Source organism: Artibeus jamaicensis, unplaced genomic scaffold (genome assembly GCF_021234435.1).
Source record: "Artibeus jamaicensis isolate MK-2021 breed Jamaican fruit bat unplaced genomic scaffold, CSHL_Jam_final contig_1015, whole genome shotgun sequence".
NCBI lineage: Eukaryota > Metazoa > Chordata > Mammalia > Chiroptera > Phyllostomidae > Artibeus > Artibeus jamaicensis.
Window position 1 is genome coordinate 8363813 of NW_026521194.1, and position 12532 is coordinate 8376344.

Below are 12532 nucleotides of genomic sequence, written 5' to 3' on the forward strand. Positions count from 1 at the left end.
AGCTCCGAGCAGCGCCCCTGGCCTGAACTAGGCTCTCGGTAACCAGCTGCTCGCTCTCAGGTGGGCTTCGGGCGCGGGCCCCCAGTCCCTGAGCTCTGCCTGGCGGCTGGCAGCCTCGTGGTTATGGTTGAAACGTTCTTCCCAGCAACTAGAGAGCCACCCCTCAGCTACTGTTACCCCAGGCGCTTTGTAACCCGCGCCCTCCCTTGGGCGGTTCAACCCGCCAGTGCCCTGCGCCGCCGGGCGCCCCCCCTCGCCCCCTCCACCCCCTGAAAACTGGAACGCAGCGCGGGGTCCGGGAACTCAAGTGCGGGAGGAAAGGGGGTGTGTGGGGCCGGTCCTCCAGGAAAGAGAGGACTGAGGAGTGTGAGGAAGGTGGCTTGCGGGGTGCTAGCGACCTCAGAGTGAAGAGGTGGGGTTTGGACACTGGGAAGAACTGCCCGCCTCGAGTCCCGAAGGCTCGGCTTTAGCCGGGACCTCGGGGTGGAGGCTCTGGGCCAGGGAGGCCGCGTTCTGCCCCGCGGTCGGGTGGCCTTGCCCGGCTCAGGTCCGCAGAAAAGAAAGAGCAGAGTCAGCCTGGGCTGCAGCGGGCGCGGGATGAGCGCCTCAGCACTTTCCATTGTCGTCGCCGAGAGTAGGGGCGGGAAGGGTGGCTGCAGGGGTGGGTAAAGGCCCGGCTCCCCGGGGACGCGCGCAAGCTGACCGCAGCCTGCCCGCTGACTCAGCTGTCCCCACCCCGGCGGACCAGGGTGCGGGGAGGGAGGCGAGGTTCGGTATAAAGCCCCGCACGTCCGGCCCGCGCGCAGCCGCTGCGTTTTCGACAGCACCGCGCTCGACCACCCGGAGAACACTAGGTGCCGGGGCAGGGTCTTTCCAGGGCGGGGGAGGGCGACATGAGGGAGAGCCACTGGCAACCCGGGCCCAGCCCGGCCCAGGCCCAGCCCCGGGTCATTCACCCACAGCCCGGGTTGGGCGGGCCTGGGCCTGGGCCTGGGCGGGGGAAGGTGCTCGCCGGGCGCTGAGCACTCGGTCCTGCCCTTCTTGCCTCAGCGGCATGAGCAGCGCCCCCGCGCCGGGACCGGCGCCCGCCTGCCTCACCCTCTGGGACGAAGAGGACTTCCAGGGCCGCCGCTGCCGGCTGCTGAGCGACTGCGCCAACATCTGCGAGCGCGGAGGCCTGCGCCGGGTGCGCTCGGTCAAGGTGGAAAACGGCGCGTAAGAATCGCCTGGACGAGGCTGGGCTGGGTTGGGCGGGTTCTGGGCTCCCCGGGCTCCAGATCTGGGACCTCATCTCTCAGCCCTCCGTTGCCTGGTCTCAGCCCTTCCTGATGGAAGCCCACCAACCAGGAAACCCTTTGGCCTCCCCCAAATCCCCGCCAACATAACACAAATCTTAAGAAAGAGTGTATCTTTGTGTGGCTAAAAGGATACTGGTGGAAAGCGACCCTTTGCGAGAGGGGACAGGAGAGCTGTGGGATCAACTTGAATCCGGAAAGGGTTCCCAGTGGAATGTCCTCTCCCAAATGTTTCCTCTGTAAAAGTTAGATGGCTCTGCACTGCGTTTAACAAAAAAAAAAAAAAAAAAGCGAGCCAAATCTCTTTCGCTGACCCCACCCACCCTGGTCTCCTAGAGCCCCGGGCCCTCGGGAGAACTGTGGTTATCAGAGGTTGCTACCTCGGTTTGGCGTGAGGATGGGGCACCCTACACCTACTTTTCCAGGCATCTAAGTCCTCGGTATAGAAGGACTTGGTCGGGTGATCCGCGTAGGACTGGAAATTCTGTCCAACCAGAGCTGGAAGCCTGGAAGCTTCAAACCCTGGATAGCAGCCGATTGAGGGTCTTTAGCCTCTAGAGGGACTGGTTTTGCCATGCAGTGGGTGAGTCAGGAAAGGGTCTGGGGTTAGAGGAAAAGGTTGGTTTCACAGTATTTTCAATCGCAGCAAGCAAGGAGAAGGAGAAGTAGTGCCGCTGGGGCAGATGCCTCCAGCGTCCCTTATCTCTCCCCAGTTGGGTGGCCTATGAGTACCCCGACTTCCAGGGACAGCAGTTCATTCTGGAGAAGGGCGACTATCCCCGCTGGAGCGCCTGGAGCGGCAGCGGCGGCCACCACAGTGACCAGCTTCTCTCTTTCCGGCCAGTGCTCTGTGCGGTGAGCACAGCCCTCCCCCCCCCCCACACACCCGCCTCTTCTGCCCCCTCGCCCTGCTCCCACCACGGCTGCTCCGAGAGGCCATCCACTCACTGTACGGGGGGCGGGGAGTGTGTAAGCACAACTCGATGGGCGGTGGCGGCATTACTTCCCAGAACCAGAGTGCTCTCTACAAATTTGGATTGTAGGTCTAAACCGGGCACTGGAGATCAGCACCACGGACAGTGCCGAGGCCCTGTCTGTCCGGAGCAGCATGGGGTTCCTCACATCTAGTTGAGGGCGAGAGTGAGACAGCTCAAGAATTTAGGTGCCTCTGTCAACGCACAGTCTTGTGAGGTCTGGATGGCCGCTCTTAGCCTCATACACGCGTGAAAATGAGGCTCAGAGGGGCAAAGTGACTTGCGAAGGTCCCTAGGGTTAGCATGGAGATGAGAGGGGAACTCAGTGCAGGGATCAAGGCTTACTTAGTAGGGCCAGTCTGTGCACATGCGTGTGCGCATGCGTGTGTGTGTGTGTGTTGTGGGGAAAGGGTTGGTAACCAATCAAATACACTAAAGGGAAGGATCTCACTTCCTACTCGTTCTGACTTAGGAACTGTGCTAGTGGGGCCTGGGGCTGGGAGGTGGAGGGACAAGAGCGGTACTGACTCAGCCAAGCGTCTCCATTTCAGGAGGCCAAGGGGCCCTTCAGAGGGAGGGACCTAGGCTGTGGAAGCCCAGGCCCACCAACACTGATATCTTGGCCTACCTGTTCTGACCCTCCCATCCAATGCCCCTTAGCTGTGAGAGGCTGCCCAGAGTTCCGGGCAGGGGATTGGCTAATAGACCAAATTTCTCTTAAGACATGTCACCATCACAAGATGCTTTCTAGCCCCAACCTGGAAGGGTCTTTGATTTCCACCCCTCCAGTCTCACCACCTCAATGCACAGCCACAGAAGGGACCTCAGAGACTGGGGATCTCAGCGTCCCAGCTTCCCAGTTGCTTAGGAAGCTAATGCAGCAAATGCTGGGAGTGTTTGTGGAACTGAAGTGTCTACACAACTTGTGATGGGCATTGGAATGGGCAGTGGGGGCTGAGAATGTGTCCATTAACACCTCTTTGGAGGGCTTGACCCCCACATTTCTGTGCCTCAGAACCACAGTGACAGCCGTGTGATACTGTTTGAAGGGGAGAATTTCCAGGGCTGCAAGTTTGAACTCAGCGATGACTACCCATCCCTGCCCTCCATGGGTTGGGCCAGCAAGGACGTGGGCTCCCTCAAAGTCAGCTCTGGAGCGTGAGTCCTGGGACTGGAACAGGGGAGATGAGAAGACCAGAGGGGCGATGGGACCAGGGAGGAGGGTGAGAAAGGGTGACGGCATGCCAAAGACACAGTCAGAGAGATGTTGGAGACTGGAGGTCAGTGGGGAGTGAGGCGGTGAGGTGCTGGGAGACTTGGAGGCAAGGGGAAGGAAGGAAGATGGTGGAGACAGTCTGGAGGGAGGGGCAGGTTATAGGAGAATAGGGAGATGACCTGGGGGTATTGGAAGGGACTGGAAACTGAGATGGGGAGGCAATGGAGGACAGGAAGAGGAGAGACGGTGATAGGGACATGTGGAGCAGTGAGAAGGGCAGGGAGAGATTTATGTAGGAAAAACAAGCAATGGTTTTGAAGCTGGGGGTTGGGAACTGAGAAGGAGAACTACTAATGGAGGACATGGGTGGAGCCTACTTACCAGCCTTTTGCCCTCTCTGGTCTAGGTGGGTGGCCTACCAGTACCCAGGCTACCGGGGCTACCAGTATGTATTAGAGCGGGACCGGCACGGCGGGGAGTTCCGTACCTACACCGAGTTTGGCACACAGGCCCACACTGGGCAGCTGCAGTCCATTCGACGAATCCAACAATAACCCCCATGGCCCCCTACCTTCCCTAAGGACCCGCAATAAAGCCTCCTGAAGCTGCCTGTCCCTCTCACCTCTTTTTTGGTGTCTCTCTTTGTGATTTTTATCCTCATCTTTCTGAGGTCCTTGCCTGCCAACCTGACCCTCTGTTCATGCTCCAGGACCCTTGGTTATGGAGCACAGACTGGCTCAGGATGTGTGTGGCTAGACTGCAATGGGGCTGAGAGGAAGCTGCTGATAAGAACCCTGGGCATCCTGCTAGCTACAACTAGTCCCACCCTGCTCCTTGGTAAATAAATGCCCATGGGCTTGGGCCAGGGTGCTGCGGCCAAATGCCACCTTTGCCACCCACCGGCTGGGGTGCACACAGCCCCACAGCAGGGCGCAAAGCTGAATTCAACCTGCACCGCCCGCCCCCAGGACAGGCACTGTCATGCAGGGCAGGATCTCCTTAACTCTGGGCAGGAGCTCCCTCGGGTTCCTCTCTAACAGTCTTCCTTGTCCCCGCAGCTCCCTCTTCAGCTAGGGGAGCCTGTACCCCTTCCCAGCTTTATAGACTCTCTGTCTTATAGAAGAGCAAGAGTGTGAGAGGAGAAATCAGTGGGCAGTTCCACTGTCTCCAGGACCTTCTAAGGAGGAGACTTCCTCTCTCTGAGCAGAGCTTCCAGACCCTTCGTCTGAATAATAGTGATCCTGATCTCTCACAGGGTTTGAGCTCCAGCATTTACAAAGCATTTCATACCCGTCCTCTCTACTGCTCCAAACAACCCGCTCTTTATCCTCTTTCTCCCTACTCTTCAGAGAACTGGGGAGCTGGGGAGAGAGTGCCTTAGCCGCTGAACACTGTGAGCCTGGGTCCTGGGGCAGGTGGCAGAAGCCCACAGACACAGTGGGACTGAGTGTGGCAGCAGCCACAGAGCCCCTGCGACCAGTGTATTTCCTTCCCAGCTTCCTCTTTTGTCCAGTCAGTAATCCCTCAGTCCCACACTGGTGTGGCCTCTGAGGCCCTGGGGGCTCTTCTCATCCTGTCCCTCAGGGAGCCTTGGTTCTCGAAGGCCCTAGTGGACCTGTCAACGGGGAGGGGTGGACCAGGTCATTGCCCCAGCCGAGGGGAGACAAGGCAATGCTGGAGGACAGTCAGACCTGAACCCGGCATTGCCCTTGGGCCCAACTGTGCAAACGCAGGCATCTGCTTCCCATGCAAAGTGCCCCGCACCAGAAGTGGGAACACCAGCAGTCAGACCCCGTCAAGTAGCACCCCTGAGCCTCAGTGTCCTCTGTAAACTGGGGCCACTGGTGCTTACCCTGACTGTGTCGCAAGGGTGTTGTGAAGATTCGATGAGAACCCCTGAAAATGCTCCTGGTGTTACGGGAGAACCCTGGGGCAGCCAACCAGGGCTCTCCTTTCCCCGGCTCCCCACTGTGGGTTAGGTCTGGAAGCCAAGGGACAGAGCTCTGCGGGGGGTCTAGAGTCCACAGGCCCTGTCTCAGTGGATTGTCCTAGCACATTCCATGCTTCATCCACTTCACCAAGGAAGAAACTGGAGCCCCCTGAGAGGCAGAAGCCTCAGTGAGGTCAGCCACTTAATTAGTGACTTGAACAAGGGCTCCTGACCCCAAATCTGGGCCCAGTGGAGGCTGATCTGAGCTGCGTGCGGCTTAGAGCCTCAGGCCTCAGCGAAGATCCAGACCTCTAGGGGCCCCAAAGATGCCTGGGGCTCCTGCCCCGTCACGGGTCCCTGCCTCCTTGGGGGATGGCAATAGTAACAATAGCTAAATGTACAGAGTCTTGTCCGAGCAGTCAGTGTCTGTTATATAAGCCTTAACATTCTGTATGGTAGCTACTGTAATCCCCATTTTTCGAGTGAAGAGATTAAGGTAGAGAAGTTCTGTGACTCTCTTAAAAGTCACAAAGCAGGAAATGGGGGACCCAGAGTTGAATCCAGACAAACTGGCCCCAGAGCCCAGCAGCCCATCTCCCCCACTCCCTGTTCTGGGGGGAAGACAGTGGGCAAAGGGAAATCTGGCTGAGCTACCCTCCCCCTGGGAGAGTCAGCAAGGCTTCAGGGATTGGCAGTGTGACCCCGGACAGGGCACTACCCGTCCCTAGGTGACAGTGTCCTCAACTGTATGACCAGGGTGTTGAGGGACCTAGTATTTGTGACAACCTTTGTTTTGCTGGAGCAGGGATCTGACTCTGCTCCCCACACTGGCAACTACGGAGGCCAGGCCGGGCTGGGCCCGAGTGTCTTTGCCTTCTCATTGCACACAGGCGGTGGTTTGCTGAACCCTGTGGGACCTGCAGAACCCCTGCCTTGGCCTTGCACTGTGGCTGCACTCGGCCAAAGGCCAAAGGGGATGGAGAAGGGCAATTTCTTACTCGTGCAGCCAAGACCCAGTGCGTTGGAGGACTGCTCTCATCCGCCGCCCCACCCATTCACACTCGTGCATAAACTCTTCCTGGAGCCTGCCCCCCCCTTTGACACCTGAGTCCTCAGTGAGGGCTCACCGCCTGAGATGTTGATCCTTCAGTTCTGAGCTGGGGTGCCTGGGTGGACCCCTCGCTCCGAGAGCCTCTCCTTCGTGCCTCAGCCTTTGGCTGAGCACCTCGAGGGGCTGAACCTTGGTGCCTCGCCCCCTCCCAGGTCTGACCTACGCCTTGTTTTCTACCTTGGGAAGTGACAACAAGGCATGAAGAAGAGGCACTGGAACCTCGGTCCCACTCTCAAGGCCTTCCCCTTTTGTGAAGCTGTGAGTTTGGTCTCCAAGGAGCATCCCAACCCCTCACCTTTGCCTCCACAGGCTCCCACATGCACATACTGAAGCCCCCATCCTTGTCCCTTTAGGACCTTCTGGGGCCTTGGGATTCCTCATTTCCCTCTATTTTCCGCTTCCCATGCTCTGCCACGGTTCCTTTGGACCTTCGCACCCTCTACCATGGAGACAAACACTCCCGCAGTCACAGCAGGAACCCAAGGAGCTAGACTTCCCGGCCACTCAGTCAGGCACCGCAGGACCAGGGACGGTGCAGAAAACCTGCCCACTCACCCCACGCCCTGGAGTCCCAGGCCTCGCGCCTTCTGGGCTCAGACAGTGGGAGGAAAAGACCTGGAGAGCACCAGTGGGCACGGGGAGCCTGGCCCAGGGCTTCGTCTTTAGCTGGCATCCCTCCTTAGCAGCCTCTCCAGAGTCAGGAAGCCCCGCAGGTACCCAGAGACTCCAAGCCACCTGGGAACCGCACCAGTTTTGCTAATCCACAATGGGCATCTTTGTCCACTTTTCGGAGTGGATTTCAGCCCCCACTCCCCCTGCACCGGGGCCCTTGTACAGTAGTACATCAGGCCTCTACACCCAGAAGAGCAAGGTGCCGATGGCCACCGGGTTCAGGGATAACCGGAGGGCAGTACTTGTGGTGGAAGTGGAAGGGGCGGCCTGAGCTTTATGCCACAAATTAGTAGGGAGTAGGGATGAATGAGGAACGGAGAAGGCAGGTGAGGAAAAGGACGGGGGAGGAGAGAGGAGGCAGGAGGGGGGCTGGGAGTAGGACAGACTAACTGGGAAAAGGCGAGACCTAGAAAGGGGGGGCAGCCCGCTCGGAGTTGTTGGGGAGACGCCCCAGCGCTGGCCGGGAGGCCCGGGGACCCTGGAAAGGCTGGAATCGGGTGAAAGCAAGAGGCCAACGGGGAAGGAGAGCAGGTCTCCAGGGAAGAGCAGAGAGTGGGAGAGGAGGAGGAGGAGGGAGAAGGCTCCGGGAGGGGGGTGCGGAGATAAAGGGAGCCACCGCCGCCTGGCCCGGGAGCGCAGCGACAGGAGAGAGGGAGGGAAGCGGAAATTTAAAAGTGAAGATGCAGATAACGCAGCCTGGAGACGGGAACCCGGGTGGGGGTGGGGGGAAAGGGAGGGGGAGGAGAGTGGGGCGGTGAGGTGGGTGGGAATGGTCGGGAAGAAGGAGCTGTGGCTTTGGGAGTCCGAGGTGGGGCCGGGTACTCCGCCCCATCGATGTTTGCCAGGAGTCAGGGAGGCGGAAAAGAACAGCGCTCCTGACCCCTGTCGTAGCGCGAGGCCCAGGCCCATCCCCCGCGCGTCTCCGGGCTGCGGGGCGCGGGGGGCGGCCGGGTGCGCTTGGCTGCTGCGCGGCGTGTTGGAGACTTTATTGCGATGGGGCGATAAGAGGGGCGGGGGCGGGGTCCCGGGGGCCGAGGCGACAGCGCTTTAATTAAAACGGAAATTGCGGCCCCTGCCCGCGCGGGGGGCCGAAGGGTTCCAAGCTGCCTGGTGGCTCGGAGCGTCGTTCCAGGACCCCCGCCACACCCGGCCAGCCCCCTTCCGCCAGGCCCTGCTGGACCTGGCGCTGCCTTCATCTCCCAGTACCCACAGTCGCCTCGGGCGGGGATCGGTACCCCGGAGCGCAAAGCCTGACGCGTCCCCCCTTTCTCATCCCCACCCCCACCTCCCACCGCCCAGCCTCTGGCGGCGATGAGACAGAGCGGCACCTCCCAGCCCCTGCTGATCAACATGTACCTGCCAGGTACCAGGGACCAGCCGGGGGCTGGAGGCGCCGGGACCCGGGGCTGGAAGTCTGGTCTGGGGCACGGGAAAGAGGTTGCTGGGGTCCCGGGGAAGGGGCGCGGTCCAGAGACTCGGACTGCTGGGAGGATGGAGCAGTCTCGGGCGTCGGAGGACGTTAAAAAGCAGATGGGGAGCTTTGGGGCTTTCGTGTGAGGTCTACAAGCCTCGAAGTGAGCGGATCGGGAGGCTAGCAGGCGGAGGGCGCCAGCTCGGGGGCTGAAAGAACCTAGAGGAGAAACAGGGTCCTCGGTGTGGCGGGGGGCTCAGTGCGCCTGCAGTGTCGGGAGGCCGCGGTCGGCCGGGCGTCGCCCCTGCACCCTCGTGGCTCCTCACCTCGGTGGTCCGAGCTTTCCCGCAGGCCCAGCCTTCCAGGCGCGCTCCTCTCCTCTCCTCTCCGATGGTCTCCGTGCGCTTCGGCTCAGCTGGCGCAGTCCCGGCTCGGCTTTATAAGGCTCACGCCGGCCCGTTGGGAAAGCGGATTTCCTTTTTCCTGGACGCGTTTCCTGACTTGGGCGTTATGGAGGGGCTCTGTGCGGCGCGCGCCGGGGCCAGGCTCCGGGAGGAGGAGCCGGGCAGCTCGGGCCCCCAGCCTCACGCCGGGAACCAAGGCGCCCCTTCTCGGGCCTTGGCCCCGGGGCCCTTTGGGTCAGGCCCACCACCGCCGCCTGCATCCGCCGACTGTTATCTTCTGCTGCCACAGATCCCGTCGGAGACGGTCTCTTCAAAGAAGGGAAGAGCCCGGGGTGGGGGCCACTGAGCCCAGCGGTACAAAAAGGTGAGCTGGCTGGAGGACTGGGTGGGTGGGGGCAGGACCGTGGACAGGAGCCAGGGCAGCCGCCCAAGAAGGACAGGCGCTAACACTCCCAGGACAGAGGATGGAAGAGATGCACCGCAAGGCTCTAGGAAGAGGAGGGTCCGGGCACAGTTGTGGGGAGGATTGGGGGCGGGGCATTCCTTTGGCCTTGACCTTCAGCGCTGGACTTGCAGACCAGGGCAAAGGGAGAGAATCCTGGCCTTCACCCACGCTTTAGGGACTAGGGCTGAGGCGCTCGGAGTCCTTTGCCTGCTAGCAACACGAGCACAGGCTCTTCCCTCGCCCTGGCCCCCCGCCCCCGCACCGCTGGTCAATGGGACCGAAGATTTACTCCCTGGCCACGAGCACCACTAGCAAGGATGGGAGGGGGCAGCCAGCACCTACCTGTCTCACAGAACAGCAGCAGCCAGGCTTCCCACGCTCCCTCTCCCCACCCAGCCCGCCACGTTCGCTGGGTCATTGCAGCTGATTCCTAGGTTCAAAGCCAGCTCTCTGCAGGTAAATCACTCTCTGCTTTGCCTTGATGATGGCGGGGACTTACGGGCCTTCCGAGCAAAGCCCTCCCCACTGCCCCCCACCCAGTCAGTCCCCTAAACCTCACAGTTACAGTATCCTTAAAAACGAGGGTGGCAACAGCTCTGTTCAAAAGAGAACGCAACCCCCAAGAGGAATGCTCTCCCAAGCCTCTGACGTGGCTCGGCATCTGTACCAGCGGCACATCTTCACCCAAACGGCCCTTTGTCGCTGGTCCTAACACTCAGCGTCCCCACCGGGAGCCAGGCAGCTGCTGCTGGGCTCCCGAGAGGGACCGGGGTTGAAATTGTGGAGGGCAGTGTCTGGGTTCTGACGAGTCACTGAAAAAGGAAGAGAGGTTCCCCAGGCTCAATTTGAAGCAATAGCCAGACAACATTGAGGAAAAATGTATTTTATTCTAAAAGGAGGGTGGTGGTGGTGATTGTATCGAGAGTTTTCTTGGCTTTTCTGATCGCGACTCCGGGACAAGGCAGTGGGCGTTCTGGAGCATCTTGCTCTCATCACACAAGTATCTGGGGAAAACCTCCTTGCCGCTCCCAACACCCCCAGACTCAGGAGCCTGGAGACGGACAGAAGAGGAGCTCAGGCAGGGGCCTGGGCAGAGAGGCCTCGAGGTCCCAATCCCTCTCCTCAGAGCTGTGCACCCTCTGGGGAAACACGACAACTGTGCAGTCCTGGGAATCCCGCCTGTTCCGAAAAAAGAAACCGAACCTATTAGTGCTGGTGCAGCAGTCTGCGCACTGGAGTGCGGTGAAGATGGAGAGCCTTCGGAGCCTGGCCCTCCTCTCTCGCACAGGGGGCCACTGTCCCCATGCCTGTGTGGTGCGGTGAGGCGTGGAGGCCAGACGTCACCTCTCCCGCACCTCTGGTGGGACGTGCGACTGTTTGCCTTTAGGCGCTGGGCCTTGTCCAGTGGCCTCGGTGGTCCTGCTGCGTGCCTGCCCCCTCTCTCTGGATCCCTGGGTCTCCGGATGCGGCCCAGCTGGGATCTGGCAGTTTAAACACCGGCTGGGCTACCGCTGGGGTTGTGCGGGCTCTGGCCTGAGTTAGGGCCCCAGGCCCAGGTGGCCACAGGGGCTGACTTCCTGTCCTTGTTCACATCAGGGAGCTCAGCGTCTTGCTGCCTCGCTGCCTCCATGCAGAGGGGTTAATGCTTCGCCCTCTGCTCCCAGTTCTTACAAAGCCACGCACCCGCGGGGCTGTGTACTCCTAAGTGGGAGGCGTGTTTTCATTGCGCGAAAAAGCGCGGTAATGGCAAGGATAGCTTTGCCGGTCAGCCCCTCTCTGGCCAGCCGCTTCAGCTGCGCCCAGCTGCAAGCCGAACGTGTCCTTTTCCTCATGGACGCCGGTTTCCTCGGGTTGGGCCCGTCTCCCATCTCGCCCCTTTCCCCGCCTTCAGCCTCCCCTCCCGTCCGTGGCTGACTGCCTCCCCTTCCCCACAGGCAGTGGGCAGATCCAGCTGTGGCAGTTTCTGCTGGAGCTGCTGGCGGACCGCGCCAACGCCGGCTGTATCGCGTGGGAAGGTGGCCACGGCGAGTTCAAGCTCACGGACCCAGACGAGGTGGCGCGGCGCTGGGGCGAGCGCAAGAGCAAGCCCAACATGAACTACGACAAGCTAAGCCGCGCGCTGCGCTACTACTACGACAAGAACATCATGAGCAAGGTGCATGGCAAACGCTACGCCTACCGCTTCGACTTCCAGGGCCTGGCGCAGGCCTGCCAGCCGCCCCCGACCCACGCCCAGGCCGCCGCCGCTGCGGCCGCCGCGGCCGCCGCCGCCCAGGACGGCGCGCTCTACAAGCTGCCGGCCGGCCTCGCCCCTCTGCCCTTCCCCGGCCTCTCCAAACTCAACCTCATGGCCGCCTCCGCCGGCGTCGCGCCTGCCGGCTTCTCTTACTGGCCGGGCCCGGGCCCTGCCGCCACCGCCGCCGCCACCGCCGCGCTCTACCCCAGCCCCGGCTTGCAGCCCCCGCCCGGGCCCTTCGGCGCGGTAGCCGCCGCCTCGCACTTGGGGGGCCATTACCACTAGACGGGCGGCCGGGTGCGCACGGCCTCTCCGGGGCGCCCAGAGCCCCGCTGAGTCCGGTCCACGTCCTGGGGAGGAGTCCCCGGCGCCTCCCGGACGCTCCTCCGACCTCGGATTTGACTCCATCCTTCGCCGCGCCCAGCCCCGGGGGAAGGGACCCGCAGCCCTCGCAGTTTTCCCTGGACGCCGGACTTCCCCGGCTCCCTCTGCCCCAACCTCTGGGGGAGGGCGCCCCGGCCCCTCACTCCCTCTGCCTGCACCTTCTTCTAGACTCCAGCTCACTGCGGGGAGGCTTTCAGGCCTCCCCGGCGTCTCTTCCCCCGACCTGCCCTTGGGCCTGGCCCCTGGAAGCCCCCTCCAATACGACCCCTCTCTTTCCAATTCCAAATCTTTTCGCACTTTTTCTCTTCCCCACGGGGCTGCCCCGATCCCAGTGGGGTGGACGCCCCTCACGGGCCACCTTCTCCTCCTGGGCACCTGAGCGGGGGCTTGGGAAGGGCCACCGAGGGGGCATCCGGGGCCCCCGCCTCGCACCCCGACTCTCGCAGACGCCCGG

General features: G+C 61.6%; 2 protein-coding genes across 2 annotated transcripts; both read left to right on the forward strand.

Annotated features, from left to right (window-relative positions):
• The first annotated feature begins 769 nt into the window (after window positions 1–769).
• CRYBA2 (crystallin beta A2) lies at window positions 770–4095 on the forward strand. The gene is made up of 5 exons (XM_037155485.2): window positions 770–854; window positions 1051–1215; window positions 2009–2150; window positions 3285–3427; window positions 3892–4095. Exons 2-5 carry the CDS (start codon window positions 1055–1057, stop codon window positions 4037–4039), a joined length of 594 nt encoding a protein of 197 aa, XP_037011380.1. The 5' UTR covers window positions 770–854; window positions 1051–1054; the 3' UTR covers window positions 4040–4095.
• A 4271-nt stretch (window positions 4096–8366) lies between these two features.
• FEV (FEV transcription factor, ETS family member) lies at window positions 8367–11979 on the forward strand. Its single transcript, XM_037155474.2, has 3 exons — window positions 8367–8561; window positions 9303–9377; window positions 11393–11979. The coding sequence occupies exons 1-3, from the start codon at window positions 8510–8512 to the stop codon at window positions 11977–11979; spliced, it is 714 nt and encodes a 237-aa protein (XP_037011369.1). The 5' UTR covers window positions 8367–8509.
• Window positions 11980–12532: the final 553 nt, after the last annotated feature.

Bases quoted from the DNA above. Each gene is read 5' to 3' on its own strand.
- CRYBA2 (XM_037155485.2), top strand. From the start codon at position 1,055: ATGAGCAGCGCCCCCGCGCCGGGACCGGCGCCCGCCTGCCTCACCCTC. The intron at 2,151-3,284 runs GTGAGCACAGCC...TCTGTGCCTCAG, and splicing joins TCCGGCCAGTGCTCTGTGCG to AACCACAGTGACAGCCGTGT. The intron at 3,428-3,891 runs GTGAGTCCTGGG...TCTCTGGTCTAG, and splicing joins CTCAAAGTCAGCTCTGGAGC to GTGGGTGGCCTACCAGTACC.
- FEV (XM_037155474.2), top strand. From the start codon at position 8,510: ATGAGACAGAGCGGCACCTCCCAGCCCCTGCTGATCAACATGTACCTG. The intron at 8,562-9,302 runs GTACCAGGGACC...CTGCTGCCACAG, and splicing joins GATCAACATGTACCTGCCAG to ATCCCGTCGGAGACGGTCTC. The intron at 9,378-11,392 runs GTGAGCTGGCTG...CCTTCCCCACAG, and splicing joins GAGCCCAGCGGTACAAAAAG to GCAGTGGGCAGATCCAGCTG.